Below are 22,611 nucleotides of genomic sequence, written 5' to 3'. Positions count from 1 at the left end.
TTTTGCATCGAACCATTTTGCTTTCTGTAATTTTTAAAATGTAAAAGATTAACTTTTTTTTTGTCTAAAATACAAAGGAAATGTGTCATTTATCTTTAGGCCTTTTAGAGATCATTTCACCTTCAACTTTCATAACTGTTCACAATAACTCTAATTTTGACTAGGGGTGCCCAAACTTTTACATGCCACTGTATGATTTACTGATAGGAACCGGTCACACCAATAATGTTCAAGCCATGTTTGTGAGAAAACATACTGGATTATAAATAAACTGGGAATCACAAGACTGATGACTACATTGAAAATATGTATTTTTGGAATTAATGAGCCAGTGTGAACCCCAGAAAACTGATGTTGGACTGAGGTTTTCCCACATTGATTCTGGAGCATATTGCGCTTCAAATTCAGAAAATAAATCTGAAAACTATATAATAAAATAACGAAATAAAAAAATAAATTAAAAAAAGCTTCTACAGAATTTTGGATTCTCTTGACATCTGGGGCAGATTTTTTTCACATAAAAAAATATAATGGTGTGAACATGAAGGCCAAGTTCACAATTTTTTTTTTTTTTTTTTTAATCAAAATCCCAGTCACATCTTGCAGAAAAAAAAAATCTGCATGAAAATTAAAGCACGGCATGGATTTCAAATCGGCACCATGTTCATTATTATGCAGATTTTTATTGTGGTTTTGACCTTTTACAATGCTTAGTATATGGAGTAGAATGAAATCTGCATGGAATTCACAAGTAAGACCTGTGGATTCTGTCTGCGCATTCGTTGCAGATTTTAATTTTCTGCAACGTGATTTGTAACAGGCAAATACTTTAAACTGTAATATTGTCCTGAAATAAGAGAAAATATTGAATCTTTCACTCAGACAAGCTTCAAGTAGATTCTCACCCTCCAGATGTGATAAAACGAGGCCGCTGGAGCTCAATGCTTTGTACCAGGAGGCGAGGCTCAAACGTCCGCACTTCCACGTACCTTGGCAGCACGGCTATGATATAAGGAGGCTGGTGTTCTGTGAAGTGGAAACAAAGTTAGCCATTCTCATCGGTGCTGATCATTTTAATCTGCACTAAAAATAAAATAAAAATCTAAAAAAGGAGAGGCAATGACGACTATTGGAAAAGAGAATTCTCGAATGTATGAAAATAGAATAAAACAAACGGCTAGAGATGTGAAAAACTGCTGGATAGGCTGCATTTTGTAATGTACAGTGATGGGAAAACCCCATTTCTTCCATTTCTGTTTCAGATCATTAAATTAAAATTTTAAACAGGACCTGTCACCGGGTCAGACATGGCCACTTCTAGCCTCTGCAGCTGGCTGCGCTGGCCACCTCTGCAGACACTGGTGAAAGAATGGATCTTTCTATAGTGTTCACTGAATGAAGCTTATTCCCGCTGCTCCTGAGTATTTTTTTTTTATCCATCATACGGCTGGAAAAATATGGGCCAGTTTATTTAGTGCTAGTTTTTTGGTCTCGACTAAGGAATCGGTGCTCACAGGATCGTCTGGGGCACCTGTAGTCTGCTCTCCTCCTCTCATAGTTGCAATCAGGCACAGCTTGGCAGCAGATTTGACCGCACTAACACTTCTGCAGCTTCCATTGCACAGGCAGGCAGTGTGGGGGGTGAGGCAGTACAGCAGAGCTGACCAGAGATGCAGATTAAATAACGAGATGAAGCTTCCTAAACGTTTCCACTTTTCTATAATGCCAATCAGTTGATCATGGAATATTTAGTAGGGATGACATTTCACAAACTTCATTAACTTGTTGCAACTGTGACATCCTATCACTGGATCACGCTCGCATTCAGTGAACGCTACAGAAAGATCCATTCTTTCACAAGTGTCTACTGAGGCAGCCGGTGCAGGCACCAGCTTGACTTTATACACCTGTGGCAGTGTAACGCCATGAATAACATGATTAAGATGTGTGTCCTGTTACGGTACTTTTGTTCTTATAATCTACCCATCATTTTTCTTTCCTTTCTTCTATTTTAGGATGGAAATACAGCACTAAATTACCACTGTGTGACTCCACTTGAGGAGGGACAATAGTGTGGTTAGCCTCACTACCGCGTGCCCTGATTATATTAGAGGCGGGGCATCGGCGCACTATTACATACTCTGTACATACTGTTACCACAAGCCCAATCTGTCAATCAGTTCAGCCTGTCCCACCAATACAAAAAGCACCCAAGTACGAGTGTATAATACCGTTTAAGTTTTCTTCTGCCTGTTAGGTCTTCTACAGAGTAACTGTACTGCCACCATCTCCGGGATACCGGACACTATGCCTCTCCTCTCTGGCCACCATTCCTATCTTCTGAGGTGAGAGAAATGAGACAAAGCTTCACCAGGTCCGCTGCATGAAATGGAAGCTACTGCCTCAGCAGGATCTTGCTGCAGATCTCATAATTCCCCAGACTTGGATGAGCAAAGTTCTTCCAAACAGTCCTTTCTAAATGACAACCTAACAATGGAAGTCAAGTAGACTGAACATCGTAGATAACGACTCCTCTTCCAGCCATAAGATAGTTGCCTTTCAACATTCTCCCTAAACGCTAGTGTTTTCCTTCACCTTCGGAATTGGACTGAACTTGACAAAGAATAGAATTTTGCTTTTGGTAAGCTGAAACGTTTAGACGCGATGTATCGCTTTCCTGAAGACACATTGCATAGATGTACTTTATTTAACCAATTGTAGAAGCGTCGCATTTAACATATGACATTACCTATTCCAAAACCTGAAAATGGAGCTCTTGTAAAATGCACCTTTGAAAGACATTGCAATGGCAAAGTGCCACATTCCATGTGGTTGTGGCTTCAAATTTTACAATGCGCATGCTTTCTTCACCGACGCTGCTCTGGGATGCAGAGCCCTGGAACAGCAGTTTAAAAGTTTATTTCCCGAAAAAACAGATAGGGAGTAACTTGCTGATCTCTGGAACTTTGACCACTGGGACCTGAGGATAGCTGACAACTTGTATCTCTGGGAACAACACTTCAATAGAGATAGCCACCTACACCACTGTTGTCCAACCATTTGGCACGGCTAAGAAACATTCCAAGGTTCTGGGTCCAGCAACGACAAAAATGGCTTAGGCTGTGCACACACAGCGGTTTTTTAGCGGATTTGCCAATAAATCCGCTATAAAACGCTAAAAAATAAGTTTCCCATTCATTTCTATGCATTTTGCACTTTTTGTGCATATTGATGCATTTTTTACCATGAAAAACCGCTTCGCGGTAAAAAACGCAGCATGCTCATTAATTTCGCGTTTTTTCCCGCATTTCTGGCCATTTTTATCGGTCTGGAACTGCGCGGAAAAAAACGCATAAAAAACGCGCGTTTTCAGGGAAGGGAGTCCGTTTTTTAAGCAGAAATTTTCTGCTACGTGTGCACATAGCCTTATTGTTACTTAGAGGTAAAAGTCTTCTCTATTTGGTGGAGGTCACAGATCCCTCCCAATAGCATTCACTTATTGCTACATTTGTGCCATTCTCTACTCGTGACCCCTTGGTTTTTGCTATTGCTCATTATGTTTAACACATTGGTTATTTAATGTGTTGTTACCATTTCTCCTACTGCTAAGGCCTCTTTCACACTTCAGTTTTTTACAATCAGTCACAATCCGCCAGGTTTTGAAAAAAAACGGATCCTCAATTTTCTTTTGAGGATCCGTTTTTTCCCCCATTGACTTCCATTATTGGCGGATTGTGACGGATTGCCGTCCGTTGCATCCGTTTTTTTTGCGGATCCGCCAAAAGTTCCTGTCCGTTACCATCCTCAAAGATTTCAAAACGGAGCTTGCAACGTTTTCTTCTGTGGTGGATCCTCCAGACACTCATTTAACCCAAAATTCTTTCTGGGTGCCGGACAAAAAAAAAAAAAATTCTCTCTCTCTCCAGGCTGCGATTCCTATAAAATTGTTCATTTGTCGGATCCGTCAAAAAAATGGACGGGTGACATCCGTTCTCATCAGTACTAAAACGGATCCGCCATCCGTCCTTTTGGCGGATTATAACTGATGCAAAAAACTGAAGTGTGAAAGAGGCCTAACACTTAACACATACTGACTGCCCTCCATACTGGTGCCTATACCCCGTCAGCCTCCACTTCCAGAAGGAACACCATGTAACCACTGCTCACAATCACTGGTGGCAGTGGTGAAGTATAGTTCACTGCTGTAACTACTGAGTTCACCACTGTAGTTGCAACAGTCCAGTTAAGCACCAAAGAAAAGAAGCCTTGGGTCATAAAAAAAAAAAAAAAAAAAAGTACTAGTGAATCTTTATATGTCCTTTCATAGTCTGAAAACTTCAGATGTGAAAAATATGCAAAAATAGAAGAAAATGGGACAGGGGCAAATAATGTAAGCACAATATATCACATTGTACAATTTACTACTGTATCCCAACGTTTCATGCATTGGTAATGGGTTCAGTTTCCACAATACTAAGTATGTCATGCTTACCCATTGCCATGGGGATATCTGTCCAGTTTAGGGCACATTTAGGTGTGCAGGTACCCTCTTCATTTAGAACTACAGTCAGGTCATCCTGTCCCACAGCTACTTTTCCATCAGCCAGCGGCACCGCAAGGGGCTCTAATTGTTTGCCAGTGGGAAAAAGCTCCTTAATGGAACCTTTTCCATCCACCTGTAAATAAAGTCATTTTACTTACAAAAAAAAGTAAAAAAATATATACCATATATACTCGAGTATAAGCTGACAGGTGTATAAGCCGACCCCCCTAATTTTGCCACAAAAAAACTTGGAAAACTTATTGACTCACGTATAAGCCGAGGGTTTAATGCTGGCCCAAGAAGATGCTCCATAAATACCCCCCATCATATGCTGCTGCACAAGGGTTAATGCTGCCCCATAAATACCCCCCCATATGCTGCGCCACAAGGGTTAAATCTGCCCCATAAATACCCCCCATACGCTGCTCCACAAGGGTTAATGCTGTCCCATAAATACCCCCCATATGCTGCTCCACAAGGGTTAATGCTGCCCCATAAGATGCTCCATAAAACAGGATTTTTGGTTTGCTTACCGTAAAATCTGTTTCTCGGAGTCTTCATTGGGGGACACAGAGACCATGGGTGTACGCTGCTGCCACTAGGAGGCTGACACTATGCACAAAAAAAGGTTAGCTCCTCCTCCGCAGTGTACACCCCACCGACCGGCAGGAAATTCCTCAGTTAGTGAGAAAGCAGTAGGAGAAGTAACAGAATAGATTGAAAAACAGAACAGAAAACTCAACTGTAACTAACAAACAACATAAGAACAGGAGTTGTAGAACATGGGAGGGTGCTGTGTCCCCCAATGAAGGCTCCGAGAAACAGATTTTACGGTAAGCAACCCAAAAATCCTGTTTTCTCTATCGCTTCATTGGGGGACACAGACCATGGGACGTCCCAAAGCAGTCCCTGGGGCGGGAAAACAAACTTTCATCAGGCCTGCGGACTCACCACCGCTGCCTGCAGGATCCTTCTACCTAGGCTGGCATCCACCGAAGCGTAGGTGTGGACCTTGTAGAATTTCACAAATGTGTGAACCGATGACCAGGTTGCAGCTTTGCAAAGCTGCAGCGCGGAGGCTCTGTGGCGCACCACCCAGGAGGCACCCACTGCCCGGGTAGAGTGAGCTCCAATTCCCGGAGGGGCCATATCGATGTTTGACCCGGTAGGCCTCCAAAATTGCCCATCTGATCCAGCGAGCAATGGTAGCCTTAGAGGACGGCTGACCTTTCCGCGCTCCATCTGGAATGATGAAGAGAGAGTCTGTCTTCCGCAAAGAAGTCGTCCTAGCTAGGTAGACCTTCATCGCCCTGACCAAGTCCAGCTTGTTCAAGGAGTGCTCCCGAGGATGAGTTGAACCCGGACAAAAGGACGGGAGAAAAATATCCTCATTCAGATGGAAAGTGGACACCACTTTAGGAAGGAAAGAGGGCGGAGGCCGCAGAACTACCTTGACCTGGTGAAGTACCAAGAAAGGAGAGCGGCAAGAGAGGGCCGCCAATTCCGACACGCGCCGGATGGAGGTGACTGCTACTAGGAAGGCTACTTTCCATGAAAGGAGGGCTAGGGAAACTTCCCTGAGAGGTTCAAAGGGAGGACCTTGCAGAGCCTCAAGAACCAGATTAAGATCCCAAGGATCTACGGGCGCTCGGTACAGAGGAGCCGTATGAGCCACTCCTTGAAGGAAGGTCTTGACCTGAGGACGGGAGGCCAACGTCTTCTGAAATAAAATGGACAGCGCCGAAACTTGACCTTTTAGAGAGCTGAGGGCAAGGCCTGCATCAAGCCCTGCCTGAAGAAACGCCAGGACAGAAGGGAGCGAAAAATGCATGGGCGGAATGTCGTTGGACTCGCACCAAAGTGAAATAGGCCTTCCAGGTACGGTAATAAATTTTGGAAGACGATGGCTTTCTGGCCCGGATCATAGTATGAATAACTCGATCCGAAAAGCCTGATCGCTTCAAAACCTCGATTTCAACAGCCACGCCGTTAAATTGAGCGGCCGAGAATTGGGGTGGCAAATCGGACCTTGAGACAGCAGATCTGCCCTGTCTGAAAGCTTCCAGGGGGCATCCGCGAGAAGGTTGACGATGTCCGCGAACCAAGACCTTCTGGGCCAATTCGGGGCGATGAGAATGACTGGAATTCCTTCCGCCTTGATTTTCCTCAACAGTCTGGGAAGAAGAGACAGGGGAGGGAATAGGTAGGGTAGCTCGAACTGTGACCAAGGATTGGCCAGAGCGTCAGCGCCCACTGTGAGAGGATCTCGAGCTCTGGATACAAACTGTGGGACTTTCCTGTTGAGGCGAGAAGCTAGCAGGTCTACGTCCGGGGTTCCCCAACGACGGCAAAGCTGAAGAAATACCTCCGGATGTAGGGACCACTCTCTCGCCGCGAGACCCTCGTGGCTGAGAAAATCGGCGGCCCAGTTGTCCACGCCGGGAATGTGCAGCGCGGATATTGCCGGGACTGAAAGCTCTGCCCAATGAAGAATCTTGGACACTTCTGCCAGGGCTGAGACATTCTGTGTCCCCCCCTGGCGGTTGACATATGCCACCGCTGTGGCATTGTCTGTCTGAATCCGGATAGGCAGGCCCCTGAGAAGACTTTCCCAGTGAATGAGAGACCGATAAATCGCTCGTATCTCGAGGACGTTGATCGGCAGAGCTGACTCCTGAGTCGACCATCGTGCCTGAACAGTGTGATTGCGGAACACTGCCCCCCAGCCGAGGAGGCTGGCATCCGTTGTCACAATCTGCCAGTGGATGGGAAGGAATGACCGTCCTAGGGAGATGAGAGGAGACGTCAGCCACCAATTGAGGGACTGCTTGACCCGGTATGAAAGACGAAATGGGCGGTCCAGGGAAAGAACAGACCTGTTCCACCAAGACAGGATGGTGTGTTGGAGAGGGCTGGAGTGAAATTGGGCGAAGGGAACCGCTTCTGTCGCCGCCACCATCTTTCCCAGGACTTTCATGGTTGTCCGGAGAGATGGAAGTCGTATGATCTGCAGCGATCGTACACCCCGCTGCAGGGAGCAAATCTTTTCTTGTGGGAGAAAAACCCTCGATCGACGAGTGTCGAACAATAGACCCAGAAACACAAGGCGTTGTGTCGGAACAAGGCAGGCCTTCTTTTTGTTGATGAGCCACCCGAAATTGGACAAGGTGTCGAGGACGATAAGACTTTGGTGAGCTTGATGAAAGGATGGAGCTTTGATCAGAATGTCGTCGAGGTACAGAAAAAGAACGAGACCTCTGATTCTTAACAAGGCCATCAACGCCGCCATGATCTTTGTAAATACTCTGGTGCGGTGGCGAGACCGAACGGCAGTGCAACAAACTGGTAATGTTCCTGGCGAATCGCAAAACGCAGGAATTTCTGATGGCCGGAGAATATGGGAACATGTAGATAGGCATCTTGAATGTCTATTGAACGCATGCACTCCTGCATCTCCATGGAAGCGATTACCGACCGAAGAGACTCCATTCGGAAATGACGCAGTCGGACTCTCTTGTTGAGTAACTTGAGGTCCAAGATGGGGCGAACTGTACCGCCTTTTTTCGGCACCACAAACAGGTTTGAATAAAACCCTGTGAAACGTTCTGATTCGGGAACTGGCACAATCACTCCGGAACTGAGGAGAGAGGCGATGGACGCAAAGAACCCTGGAACTAAGGCAGGATCTTTTGGAGGTCGGGACTCGAAGAAACGATCCCGGGGACGAGAAACAAACTCTATCTTGTATCCTGATGATACAACTTCCCTGACCCAAGCGTCCTTTACTGAAGCAAGCCAGGCGTCTCTGAAGAGGAGTCGACCTCCCAATTGGGAGGGATCCTCGGGAGTTCGTTGATAGTCATGCTGATGTGGACCGTCCAGTTCTGGAGGATCTGCCCTGGGAGGAGTGAGATCGCCGGGAGGGAGTGGGTCTGAAGGACACTTTTTTTTTTTTTTTTTTTTTTTTTTTTATCCTGGCGTGCCTGCGCTCTCTGTTGGTTAGAGGAATTGTCTGCCGTATTGAAAACGGCGGAAAGACCGAATGGGCCGAAACTGACGTCTTAGCGGAGGTCTGCGAGGTTTGGACTGAGGGAGGAGGGAACTCGTGCCTCCAGTGGCGTCTTTAATAATCTGGTCCAGCTGGGACCCGAAGAGACGCGCTCCCTGAAAAGGCAGATTGGTAAGGGACTTTTTCGAAGACAAATCCGCCTGCCAAGCCTTGAGACAAATTGTAAGTCGGATTGCCACAACGTTGCTAGACGCCTGGACTGCGCAAGACGCGGCATCCAAGGAGGCCGAGAGCAGATAATCCCCTGCATGGGAGATCTGGTTGGCTAGTTCAGCCAATTGCTCTGGTTGGGCCATATCTAGGATGCTCTGGCGGAGATCCTCTGCCCAAGTGGCTATGGCCTTCGCTACCCAAGATGAAGCGAAGGCTGGGCTTAGCACCGCTGCAGCCGCTTTGAATGTTGACTTTGCTAAAGATTCTATAATTCTATCATTAGAATCCTTTAGTGACGCCACACCTGAAATCGGGAGGACCGTGTTGTTAGACAGTCTGGACACGGGTGCGTCTACCGAGGGGGGAAGCGGACCAGTTGTCGGTGAGCTCTTTGGCAGACGGGTACAGCACGCCGAGGCGCTTCCCTCTTTGAAATCGCCTGGTCGGATTTTCTCTATCCCTGGTAAGGATCTTGCTAAACTCATAGTGGGAGGCGAAGACCCTGGCAGGTGTTTCTGCCCGTCTGAACAAAAACCTCCTGTTCTGAGGATTTCGCAGGGGAGTCTTAGATTTTGAAGGTGTGGTTAATCACAGCAATGAGGTTCTGTACCGTAACCTTCATGTCCACGTCCTGGTCCGAATCCAGCTCTAAGATCTCTTCGGATGACACATCCGAGAACGCTTCACCTGACTCGGGTGAGGAAGCACGGGAGGGCGACTGCTGGGAAGGACTATGTGGGGATGTGAGGTCAGGAGGGGATCCCAGCCGGAGATCCTGTCTGGGCTTTTTGCAGCTTCTGCTGGCTGGCTCAGATGGAGCTTCATGTGACCTGCTGGACTCTGCAGAAGGGGCCAGGGGCAACTTATCAAGGACGGCTACTAGGGACTGAGACACCCTGGTGAGGTCTGCCACAGATTGAGAAAGAGACAAGGCTAAACCAGGAATGGAGGGGGGGGGGTTCGCTTTCACGTGGCGCATTAGATGGCTCCTGGACGGGGTCATGCTGCATGGGATTGCTGCAGTCCAGGCAGAGGCAAGCAAAGAACTGGACTAGAGAACCCGTGGGGGCCGGCGGGCGGCCACGCTCAGCTTTAGAGTTAGGCATAATGAAGGAAGAAAGGAAGGACCCTGAAGAAATGCCGGAAGGTTGGGGGACAGAAGGCAGAGGAGGGTGTCAGTCTGCAGTTGCAGAGATACTCACGATCCGGTGTCCCCAAAAGTGCTGATACACAGCTCGTCTGAAGAAGCAAGGCCCCAGCAGAGTAGAACGTGGGATCCCTCTGTGTCCGGCTGACAGGCTGAGAAAATGGCGGCAGCCTGTGGATAAACGCGCGCCTTCACACGAGGATGGGCGGAGCTAGCTGAGCCAAGGAAGGTACCGCCCGCTGCCCACCACAGGCTCTGAGAGGCGGTGGGTGGTCCTAGAACGGGCGGGAGAGAAGCCCGCCTATGAGAGAGAGCGGGGGGCGTGGCCGTAACGCCAGAGAAGGCCCGAAATGAAGCCGGGGACTAAATTAATGGCGGCGGCCGCCTGTCAGCGTGGGTCCGCGTGGAGGTCTCGCAGCATCGCCGCGGCCACCTCCCTACTTATCACCGCTCGATTCCTGTGCTACCCCTGCCGAACGCCGAAGAAAGAAGGAGGTGGGGAAGCGCAGAACAAGGCCCGTGCAACAGCCGGGGCCTGTACGGATGCGGCGGCCGTTGGGAGGCGCGGGCGGCGCAGAGACCCTACAGTGCTCCCCTGGCGACCACTCCCAAGATTCCTCAAACCGCCAGGGGGCCACGACTTGGACTGCATACTCACCCTGTGATCCGTTTGCAATAAAAGGTACCTGATGTATCCCACGCTGTCTGCGTCTTTTGTGGTATCCGCGCCTCATCCGACCGACAGGCTCTGGTAGGCGAGTGGGTGGAAGGCGGGGGGCAAGGACTCTCCGGATCGCTGGCACGCACCCGTGCTAAGCTGTGGTCCCGCCACTGAGAGCTATGAGGATACGGGGTGGCAGTACACGCCGTACTCAGTCTCTTTGTGGGAGTACAGTTGTGACTCTTCACACTGTATCCCTCTGGAAAAACCTGAAAAGAAACGACGCACATCGAGGTAGATAGGGGTCTAATAAAAGACCCGTGTCCACCTCCTACTGACAACTAAGCTAAACTGAGGAATTTCCTGCCGGTCGGTGGGGTGTACACTGCGGAGGAGGAGCTAACTTTTTTTGTGCATAGTGTCAGCCTCCTAGTGGCAGCAGCGTACACCCATGGTCTCTGTGTCCCCCAATAAGGCGAACGAGAAAAAAAAATTTACATACTCATCTCTCCGTCGCTGGGGGCCAGGTGCCGGTGTCCTGAGCCCCTGGCAGTGGGGATATTCACCTGTCCCCGTTGCAAGCCGTGCACCGCTGTGTACCCCGGATCTCTGCATTGACAGCAGAGGGCGCGCACAGACTACATCATCGTGCCCTCTGCCGTCACAGCAAGAGGACCCGGAGACACAGCGGTGCACGGCTTGGAACGTGGACAGGTGAATATCACTCTGCCCGTCATACTCACTCCTCCTAGCGCAAGGTCTCCTATGCAGCGGCAGCCCCTGCGTCTCCCTCTGCCGTCTGCTTCCTGCATTCAGATGGTCACGTGGTACCGCTCATTAAATATGCGCATATTCATGAGTTTAATTAGCAGTACCACGTGACTGCTGAATGCAGGAAGCAGATGGCAGAGGGAGATGCAGGGGCTGCAGAGAAGTGCCAGGAAAGGAAAGTATGGTCTCTGACACCCCCGCTCCCCCTCCCACCCCCGGTATATGACTCGCGTTTAAGCAGAGAGGGGGGAAGGGGGGGTGGCGGGGGACTTTCAGCCCAAAAAAATGGGCTGAAAATCTCGGCTTATACATGAGTATATACGGTATATATCTACAGTTGAAACCAGAAGTATACGTACACTATATGAATAGACAGATCTGCATGTTTTTCCTCAATATCTGACATGAAATCAGAATAAAACTTTCCAGTTTTGGGTCAATTAGGATTACCATAATTATTAATATTTGCCAAATGCCATAATAATGAGAGAGAGAATGTTTTAAGGCATTTTTATTACTTACCGCATAGTCAAAAATTGACATATTTCATTAGTATTTGGTACCATTGCCCTTAAACTGAATGACTTGGGTCACATGTGTGGGATAGCCTTCCACAAGCTTCTCACAATAGTTTGATGGAATTTGGGCCCATTCCTCCTGACAATACTGGTGTAACTGATCCAGGTTTGTAGGTCGCCTTGCTTGCACCTTTTCAGCTTTGCCCTTAAGTTTTCAATAGGATTGAGATCAGAGCTTTGTGATGGCCACTCCAAAACAAAGACTTTGTTAAGCCACTTTGTTGTTTCAGTATTGCCACATAATCTTCTTCTCTCATGATACCATCTATTTTGTGAAGTGCACCAGTCCCTCCTGCAGCAAAACAACCCCACAACATGATGCTGCCACGACCATGCTTCACAGTTGGGATAGTGTTCTTCTGGCATTTGGCAAATATTAAAAATTATGGGAATCCTAACTTGACCTAAAACAGGAAAGGTTTATTATGATTTCATGTCAGATATTGAGAGAAACATGCATGTGTGTCTTTATATGGCGTATGTAAACTTCTGGTTTCAACTGTTTTTGCCTTGAAACCTCGCAGCAAACATAGCTGACTGCTCTCATTTTTATCATCATTATGCAAAAGTGAATGTAAATTCTAAAGAAAAAAATAAAAATGTCCTTTTCACAATATTGCTCTTGCACGCCTTACAGTGAGAATGGAATAGATATGGTTATGGAATAATAATTGTTTCCCATGACAAGACGTGAGAGGACACATACAAAAATGCTGTCCTAAGCCAGCATAGGGTAACAACACTAAATAACAATTTGCCAAAAGGCAAGCGAACCCTAACTAAAGACCTAAATTTTTTTTTTACTTTATTGAACTACTCAAGGAAAACATTAAAACTTGCACTGGACAGTGTGGTATTGGGGACACCGATAAGTCAATGGTTAATCATAGATTGAACTAACGTCCTATAGCAGTGATGGCAAACCTATGGAACGCGTGCCAGACAGGGCACGCAGAGCCCTCTCAGCTGGCACGCGGCCAAGGCCTCGCCTCACTGTTCAGAGCTTCAGCTTCCTCCTCACACACATTGAGCGGCACGGCCGAGGAGCTGAGTGATGATGTCATCCAGCCGCACCTCTCAATGTGTGAGAGGAAGTGATAGGAAGGAAGCTGCCGGCGAGCGGAGACCACAGAGAGGTGAGTGTGGCCCTGTGTGTGGAGAGGGCCAGTGATGGGAGGGATGGAGAGAGGGCCAGTGATGGGAGGGATGGAGAGAGGGCCAGTGATGGGAGGGATGGAGAGAGGGCCAGTGATGGGAGGGATGGAGAGAGGGCCAGTGATGGGAGGGATGGAGAGAGGGCCAGGGATGGGAGGGATGGAGAGAGGGCCAGGGATGGAGAGAGGGCCAGGGATGGAGAGAGGGCCAGGGATGGAGAGAGGGCCAGGGATGGAGAGAGGGCCAGGGATGGAGAGAGGGCCAGTGATGGAGAGAGGGCCAGTGATGGAGAGAGGGCCAGTGATGGAGAGAGGGCCAGTGATGGAGAGAGGGCCAGTGATGGAGAGAGGGCCAGTGATGGAGAGAGGGCCAGTGATGGAGAGAGGGCCAGTGATGGAGAGAGGGCCAGTGATGGAGAGAGGGCCAGTGATGGAGAGAGGGCCAGTGATGGAGAGAGGGCCAGTGATGGAGAGAGGGCCAGTGATGGAGAGAGGGCCAGTGATGGAGAGAGGGCCAGTGATGGAGAGAGGGCCAGTGATGGAGAGAGGGCCAGTGATGGAGAGAGGGCCAGTGATGGAGAGAGGGCCAGTGATGGAGAGAGGGCCAGTGATGGAGAGAGGGCCAGTGATGGAGAGAGGGCCAGTGATGGAGAGAGGGCCAGTGATGGAGAGAGGGCCAGTGATGGAGAGAGGGCCAGTGATGGAGAGAGGGCCAGTGATGGAGAGAGGGCCAGTGATGGAGAGAGGGCCAGTGATGGAGAGAGGGCCAGTGATGGAGAGAGGGCCAGTGATGGAGAGAGGGCCAGTGATGGAGAGAGGGCCAGTGATGGAGAGAGGGCCAGTGATGGAGAGAGGGCCAGTGATGGAGAGAGGGCCAGTGATGGAGAGAGGGCCAGTGATGGAGAGAGGGCCAGTGATGGAGAGAGGGCCAGTGATGGGAGGGATGGAGAGAGGGCCAGTGATGGGAGGGATGGAGAGAGGGCCAGTGATGGGAGGGATGGAGAGAGGGCCAGTGATGGGAGGGATGGAGAGAGGGCCAGTGATGGGAGGGATGGGGAGAGGGCCAGTGATGGGAGGGATGGGGAGAGGGCCAATGATGGGGAGAGGGCCAGTGATGGGAGTGATGGGGAGAGGGCCAGTGATGGGGAGAGGGCCAGTGATGGGGAGAGGGCCAGTGATGGGGAGAGGGCCAGTGATGGGGAGAGGGCCAGTGATGGGGAGAGGGCCAGTGATGGGGAGAGGGCCAGTGATGGGGAGAGGGCCAGTGATGGGGAGAGGGCCAGTGATGGGGAGAGGGCCAGTGATGGGGAGAGGGCCAGTGATGGGGAGAGGGCCAGTGATGGGGAGAGGGCCAGTGATGGGAGTGATGGGAGTGATGGGGAGAGGGCCAATGATGGGGAGAGGGCCAATGATGTGAGTGATGAGGAGAGGGCCAGTGATGGGGACCGGGCCAATGATGGGGAGAGGGACAATGATGGGGAGTAGGAAATGATGGAGGTGGTGGAATGGGCAATTTCTATATGAAGGGGCATATTTCTACATGAAGGGGATCATGATGGGGCATATTTCTGCATGAAGGGGATCATGATGGGGCATATTTCTGCATGAAGGGGATCATGATGGGGCATATTTCTGCATGAAGGGGATCATGATGGGGCATATTTCTGCATGAAGGGGATCATGATGGGGCATATTTCTGCATTAAGGGGATCATGATGGGGCATATTTCTGCATTAAGGGGATCATGATGGGGCATATTTCTGCATGAAGGGGATCATGATGGGGCATATTTCTACATGAAGGGCATATTTCTGCATCAAGGGGATCATGATGGGGCATATTTCTACATGAAGGGGATCATGATGGGGCATTTGGCATGTGTTGGCACTTCCTCAAATTATTGGGTTTTAGGTTGCAGCTTGGGCACTGTCTCAGAATGGTTCGCCATCACTGTCCTATAGGATACTCATTGTCTCATTAATATATTCAATATAAGGCATATGGATCCAGATGCGGCCGCTACCTATATGCCATATTCATCACCACATAAACCTATAACTTTAGCCTCAATCCCCTGATATTGCCAGACACTCTGGCGAAATATGTCAGGGAAGCTTAGGGCAATTTTTAGATAACACTAGGCAGTGTAGGTTTATATGGCGATGAATATGTTATATATACGTAGCGGCCGCACCTGGATCCATATGCCTTCTATTGATTAATGGGACAATGAGTATCCTATAGGACGTTAAGACAATGGTTAATCATAGATTGAACTATCAGTGTCCCCAATACCACACAATCCAGTGCGAGTTTTAAAGTTTTCCTTGAGTAGTTCAATAAGTAAAACATTTTTCAGGTCTTTAGTTAGGGTTCACTTGCCTTTTGGAAAGTTGTTATTAAGACCTGAGAAGTGCACCCTAAATCACATATTGTGACTGCAGCCTGCCTTCGGGATTGTGAGCATTGGTAAATCTATTCTAATGGGCGCAATAACAAGTCGCTGAGTTTAGTAAGAATACACCTTACCCTGATCAGATAATAGTCTCTCTTGAATCCCACACATATGGAGTTTTCACACCATGCCATTGACTTGGGGACATCGGGAACACTGAAGTCACCCTGCAAAAAAGTTGATTTGCATCAGAAAGAAAAATTATAATTTGTAGTATAGCATCTACAATGTGACATTTTCCCACCACTTCGGAGGAGGGGAATGATTATAATCTCAAGCGGCTTAGGGCCTAAAAAACGTTGATTGAGAAAAAAAAACAAAAAAAAAAACAAAACATACAACACCTTCAACCCATTCATCCCTGGATGATTTTCCATTTTCATTTTTGCTCCCCTTCATCCAAGAGCCATAAAGGTTTATTTTTCTGTCAATATAGGATTATCAGGGTTTGTTTTTTGTGGGACAAGTTATACCATATATACTAGGATTATCAGGGTTTGTTTTTTGTGGGACAAGTTATACCATATATACTTGTGTATAAGCCGACCCGAGTATAAGCCGACCCCCCTAATTTTGCCACAAAAAAATGGGAAAACTTATTGACTCGCGTATAATCCTAGGGTGAAAAATGCAGCAGCTCTTGGTAAATCTCAAAAATAAAAATGGATACCAATAAAAGTAAAATTAATTGAGACCTCAGTAGGTTAAATGTTTTTGAATATCCATATTGAATCAGGAGCCCCATATAATGCTCTATACAGTTCATGATGGCCCCAAAAGATGCTCCATACAAAATATACCCCATATAATGCTGCACAAAAGTTAATAATTGCCCCATAAGATGCTCCATAGAATAATATGCCAAATATAATGCTGCACAAAGATTAATAATGGCCCCATAAAATGCTCCAGATTATGGCCCCATAAAATGCTCCATAGATTATGCCCCCATATGCTGACACTGCTGCCATAAAAAAAAAAAAAAAAAAAAAAAAAAAAAAAAAAAAAAAAAAAAAACTCACCTCTCCGTCGCTGGGGGCCAGGTGCCGGTGTCACCCCTGGCTCAGGGCCCCAGCACCTGCGATATTCACCTGCACCCGCTCTGTCTGCCGGGTCGTTTGTCAGTGATGTTCAGGCAGGGGGCGCGGTGCGCACTAACTATGTCATCACGCCCCCTGCTGCCTGAGCGTCACTGACACAGGATGGGGAGGACAGAGCGGGGCGCAGCGATGGACTGGTGAATATACTTACCCCCTACTGGCACGGTCTCTGCAGCCCCTGCGTCTCCAGCAGCTCTTCCTTCCTACAGCGGTCACATGGTCCCGCTCATTAAAGTCATGAATATGCACATATTCATGACTTTAATGAGCGGTACCACGTGACCACTGAAGGAAGGCGTGGGAGAAGCAGGGGGCTGCAGAGATGCGCCGGGGGGGTGGTGCAAGTATGATCTGACCAGGGCTGTGGAGTCGGTAAGCCAAACCTGCGACTCCGACTCCTCAATTTCCCTTACACCGACTCCGACTCCAACTCCGACTCCGACTCCACGACTCCGACTCCCACACATATTGCTTATATTTAAGTGAAAAATTTATTGTAGTACAATGTGAACCTCAGACATTTAATCATTTTTATGATCCAATAATCAAGATATTTATATAGAACAGAATATATATTGGTGTACTACCCGGTTTTCATTCTTTTTGGTACAGATACGATATGGATAGACAGATATGGATAAATGGATATATAGATAGAGCAGATTTCTAATCTGCTTTTGCTATTGAAAACTTTATCTATGAGCTCAAAAACCTTTCAGGTGATGCAGTTTTTTAAAAAGCTGATCTGCTTTTGCAGCTGAAAAACGTATCCTCAAAAAACACAGGAAAAACGCTGTGTGTGAATGTAGCCTTAGATCAGGAATATAACAGCCATTTATAGGACATTTCATAACTTTCCCAAACTCCTATGAAAAAATATTCAGCACATCCTGCATTGAATTACTGTACCCAATTTATTATATATTTTAGGAGTCGGAGTCGGTCCATTTTATACCGACTCCAACTCCGACTCCACCAAAATGAGCACCGACTCCGACTCCACAGCCCTGGATCTGACACCCACGCTTCCCCTCCCCCGACGATCAACCTGGCGTATATAAAGCGAGTATAAGACGAGGGGGACTTTCAGCCCAAAAAATGGGCTGAAAATCTCGGTTTATACGTGAGTATATACGGTACTTTTGAATGACCCCATTCATTCTTACATGTAGTGGACTGGAAAATGGGAAAAAAAATTCAAATGCAGTGAAATTGCAGGAAAAAAAAAAAAAAAAAAAGCAATTCCACAATTATTTATGTTTTTTATTTGCCATGTTCACTATGAAGTAGAAGTGGCAGTATAATTCTTTTTTTTTTTTCTTAAGTGGTGAAAAAAATTTGTAAAGAAAATTTTTTTTTGCTTTTGTCGCCATTTTTCGACACTCGTAACATTTTAATTTTTTGGGATATGGAGCTGGGCAATGGCTTATTTTTTTGCGCCCTGCGCCGACATTTTTACTGATGCCATTTTAATTGCATCTTGCATGTCATTGAAAAGTAGCGTTTGAAATTTTTTTCTACACTGTTTACCAATCAGACATTTCTGAACAGAGATACCACAATATGTATATTTTTTTATTTATTTTGCTTTATTTTTAATGGGGCAAAAGGGGGAGATTTCAACTTATGAATTTTTTTTATTTTCTATTTAACTTTTCACTATATTTAATAGAGGACTTGAAGCTGCGATCATCTGATCACCTGTGCAATACATAGCAGAGCTTCAGCCCTGTTTGTAAAGCAAAAATTACGATCTCCTATGAACGCCAGCAACGGGCGGGGTTTCACAAGAGGATCATAATGACAGGCACGGGGGTATTCAATAAACCCATCAGGCGTCATGACAACCCATCGACACCAAACCATCACATAGCGGGTGTGCCAATGGGAGCATGGAATGACAACAGAATTTAACACCTTAACAGCCGCGGGTGGAGCACCGCTCCAGTCGCGGCTGTTAAAAGCACATGAACGGCTGATTAAATCGGCTGTCATGTGCCAGGAAAGATGCGAGCTCGCAACAAAGGCAGGGAAATTACATATGACAAATGGCATATATCATGAAGAGTTTAAGGTAAAATCCAGTCACTTAAGGGATCACCTGAAGTTCATGAAAGGAACGATCCTTCCAGTAGTAAAGTTGCAGCTTTCTACGAACAGCCACACACATCTTTAACGTTTCTTCACCAGTCTTAGTGTGCTGAAAAATAATTAAAAAAAAAAAAATTCATAACGAACCTGAATTTACATTACTTTTTACAGTAATTAACAATAAAAGGAAATACTAAAGCTCAAAGAGGAAAAAAAAGTGACACTGTCTGAAATTCATTTATAAATGCCTGTTGAAAATAAAATAAGTAAAGAGTATTGCAATATTTAAGAACAATTGTGCTGTCTTCGGTTGCATTATGGTTTAAACCAGGAGTGGGAAACCTTTTTTCTGAAAATGGTCATTTGGAAATTTATATAACTTAAAAATTATCCTGGAATATTTGATTAAACATTGAATCAACTCGTCCTTAATGTGACGTCTGGAGCTTCTTCTCTTTGGTGAGGCTGTGATGTTAGTTGGTACTGATATTACACGCAACCTCTCCAGGTTTGTCATGCACTGGAACACAGTAGACTCTTCTTTTGTATAAAGAAAAAAAAAAAAAAAAAAAAAAGCTCCTCCTCTGCAGTGTACACCCCACCAACTGGCATTAGGATAGTTAGTGAGAAAGCAGTAGGAGAAGCAACGAGAGAGAAAGAAAAAAAAAGACAAAACAATTCAAACTAACAATAGTAACACAGAAAAAAAGGCTGATAAACATGGGAGGGTGCTGTGTCCCCCCTAATGAAGGCTCCGAGAAACAGATTTTATGGAAAGCAACCAAAAATCCTGTTTTCTCTATCGCTTCATTGGGGGACACAGGAACCATGGGACGTCCCAAAGGAGTCCCTGGGGAGGAAACAGCAAAAACTCTGTTCAGGTCGGAGAACTCACCACTGCCGCCTGCAAGATCCTTCTGTTTAGGCTGGCGTTCGCCGAAGCATAGATATGGATCCTAAAAAATTTGGCGAACGTGTGGATGGAAGACCAGGTTGCCACTTTGCCAAGCTGTAGGGCGGAAGCCCTATGGTGTACCGCCCAGGAGGCGCCCAGAGCCCGGGTCGAGCGTGCCTTAATCCCAGGGCGGAAGGGGGCACTCTGTTCTTGACCCGGAAAGCCTCCAAAAATCGCAGTTCTGATCCAGAAAGCAATTGTCACCTTGGAGGCCTTCAGGCCTCTTCGCGCACCATCTGGAATGACGAAAAGCGAGTGTCTTTCCAAGGGGAGCGGTCCTAGCAAGATAGACCCTGAAAAACAAGGGAGAACAATGTCCTCATTTAGGTGGAAAGCGGACACCACCTTGGGAAGGAAAGGCGGCGGAGGCCCCAAGACCACCTTATCCTGGTGAAGAACCAAGAAAGGAGGTAAACAAGAAAGGGCCGCCAACTCGGAGACGCGCCTGATGGAGGTGATGGCCATGAGAAAAGCCACCTTACAGGACAGAAACGACAGGGAAACGTCTCGGAGAGGTTCAAAGGGAATACTTCTCAGGGCCTCCAGGACTAGAGTGAGGTCCCAGCGATCCACGGGAGTCCGGTATGGAGGAACTGCATGCGCTACCCCTTGAAGAAAGGTTTTGAACTGAGAGGAGGATAAGCGCCTCTGGAAAAGAATGGAAAGCGCTGACACCCAGCTCTTTAGAAAACTAAGGGCAAGACCAGCATCCAGTCATGCCTGTAGAAACGCCAAAATAGAAGGGAGAGAAAAGGACATAGGCGGGATGTGATTGGACTCACACCAGCTGAAATAGGCCTTCCAGGTTCGATAATAGACCCTTGAAGACGATGGCTTTCTAGCCTGGATCATGGTGTGAGTCACCCAATCTGAAAAAACGGCCGCTCTCAGTACCACAGTTTCAACAGCCACGCCGTTAAATCGAGCGACCGCGAATTCTGGTGGCAGATTGTTTCTTGGGAGAGCAGATCCGATCTGACTGGGAGCCTCCAGGGAGCGCCAGCGAGAAAATTGACGATCTCTGCAAAATCAAGACTTTCTGGGCCAATCCAGTGCGATCAGTATGACTGGCACCCCTCCGCCTTGATCTTCTTCAACAGCCTGGGAAGAAGAGGAAGGGGAGGGAACAGATAGGGAATCACGAAATGTGTCCAAGGAATGGCCAGAGTCTGCGCCCACTGCGAGAGGATAGCGGGACCTGGAGACGAATTGAGGAACCTTCCTGTTCAGGACGCCATGAGGTCCACATCCGGCGTCCCCCATCAAGGCAAGTCTGATGGAAGACCCTCGCGGCTGAGAAAATTGGTGGCTCAGTTGCCAAACGCCGGGGATACGCACTGCGGATATCGCTGGAGCCGTCACCTCTGCCCAAAGGAGAATCTTGGATACCTCGGCCACCGCTAAGGAACTCAGTCCCACGCTGGTGATTGACATATGCCACTGCCGTGGCATTGTCAGTTTGAACCCTGATTGGCAGACCCCTGAGAAGCCTTTCCCAGTGAAGGAGTGACAGAAGGATGGCCCTTATCTCGAGGACGTTGATCAGCAGAGAACATTCCTGTGCCGACCAACGTCCCAGAACAGTCAGATGGCAAAATTCCACACCCCAGCTGAGAAGGCTGGCACCCGTTGTCACCACCTGCCAGTGGACGGGAAGGAAGGACAGGCTCTGGAAGATGAGGGGGAGGGGGGGGCTGGAGGGTAGTCAGCCACCAATTGGGAGATCGCTAAACTCGGGAAGAGAGCCGAATCAGATGATCCATTGAGAGAACAGACCTGTCCCAATGCGAAATGAAATGATGGCCTGCTGAAGCGGTCTGGAATGAAATTGGGCAACAGGGATCGCTTCCGACGCTGCCACCATCCTCCCTAGGACCTTCATGGCTGAGCAGAAAGAGGGAAGCCGGAGGGCCCTGTAGAGAACGAACTCTCTTCGGGGGAGGAAAACCCTTGTCTGACGGGTGTTGAACAGCATGTCTAGAAAAACGAGGCGTTGAGTCGGAACAAGGCAGGACTTCTTCTTGTCGACAAGCCACCCGAAATGGAACAGGGTGTCGAGAATGATGGACAGGCTTTCCTGGGCCTGAGAAAAAGACAGCCTTGATGAGATGTTGTCAAGGTACGGGATAAGCACTAGACCTCTGATCCTCAAAATGGCCATCAACGTTGCCATGATTTTTGTGAAAACCCTGGGGAGCGGTGGCAAGACCGAATTGAAGGGCGACAAACTGGATATGGTCTTATTTTACCGCAAAATGCAGGAATCTCTGATGCCCTGGGAAAATAGGGACACGAAGATAGACATTCAAAATGTCTATGGAACACAGGAATCTCTGCACCTCCATGGAAGCCATTACTGAACAAAGGGACTCCATCTTGAAATGTCGCAGGCGGACTCTTTTGCTCAGTAACTTGAGATCCAGGATAGGCCGAACCGTGCCGTCTTTCTTCGGCACCACAAACAGGATGAGTCGAAACCTGTGAAACGTTCTCGGTCTGGGACAGGAACGATTACCCCCGAACTGAGAAGGGAGTCTATGGAAGCAAAGAAACCCTAGACCAGAGAAGGATCTCTTGGAGGATGGGATTCGAAGAATCGATCTCGGGGCTGCAAAGCAATCTATTTTGTATCCTGATGATACAACCTCCCTGACCCATGTGTCCTCCACTGTGGCAAGCAGAATATTTCTGAAGAAAAGGAGAGATACGCTGGGGTCCCGGTATGAGTCATGCCGAGGAAGATCTGCCAGGTCTAGGCCTGGCGGATCTACCATGGACGTGCGGGTATGCCAGGAAGTGGTGAGTTTAAATGAAACCTTATTCCTCTCCTGGCGGGCCTGCAGCCTCTGCTGGTGGGAAAAAACCTCTTTCCACGAAATGGCGAAAGGGACGAAAAGACCGAAATTGCCACTTTGGAGGAGGCCAGCGAGGTTT

At 47.7% G+C, this 22,611-nt stretch overlaps 1 protein-coding gene across 1 annotated transcript in view; it reads right to left on the bottom strand.

The window, feature by feature from the left end:
- Positions 1–22,611, bottom strand: part of VPS39 (VPS39 subunit of HOPS complex) — a 116,534-nt gene that overhangs the window by 83,431 nt on the left and 10,492 nt on the right. The window contains exons 6-9 of the mRNA XM_073577854.1: positions 18,733–18,831; positions 15,606–15,698; positions 4,493–4,676; positions 906–1,026 (exon numbers count right to left, since the gene is read on the bottom strand). Of these exons, the coding sequence (XP_073433955.1) occupies positions 906–1,026; positions 4,493–4,676; positions 15,606–15,698; positions 18,733–18,831 (497 nt within the window). The remainder of the gene's footprint in view (positions 1–905; positions 1,027–4,492; positions 4,677–15,605; positions 15,699–18,732; positions 18,832–22,611) is intronic.

The sequence above is a fragment of the Dendrobates tinctorius genome, unplaced genomic scaffold, assembly GCF_039654945.1.
Source record: "Dendrobates tinctorius isolate UK_male_01 unplaced genomic scaffold, ASM3965494v1 ptg000057l, whole genome shotgun sequence".
Taxonomy (NCBI): domain Eukaryota; kingdom Metazoa; phylum Chordata; class Amphibia; order Anura; family Dendrobatidae; genus Dendrobates; species Dendrobates tinctorius.
This window is presented reverse-complemented; position numbering and strand designations above follow the sequence as displayed.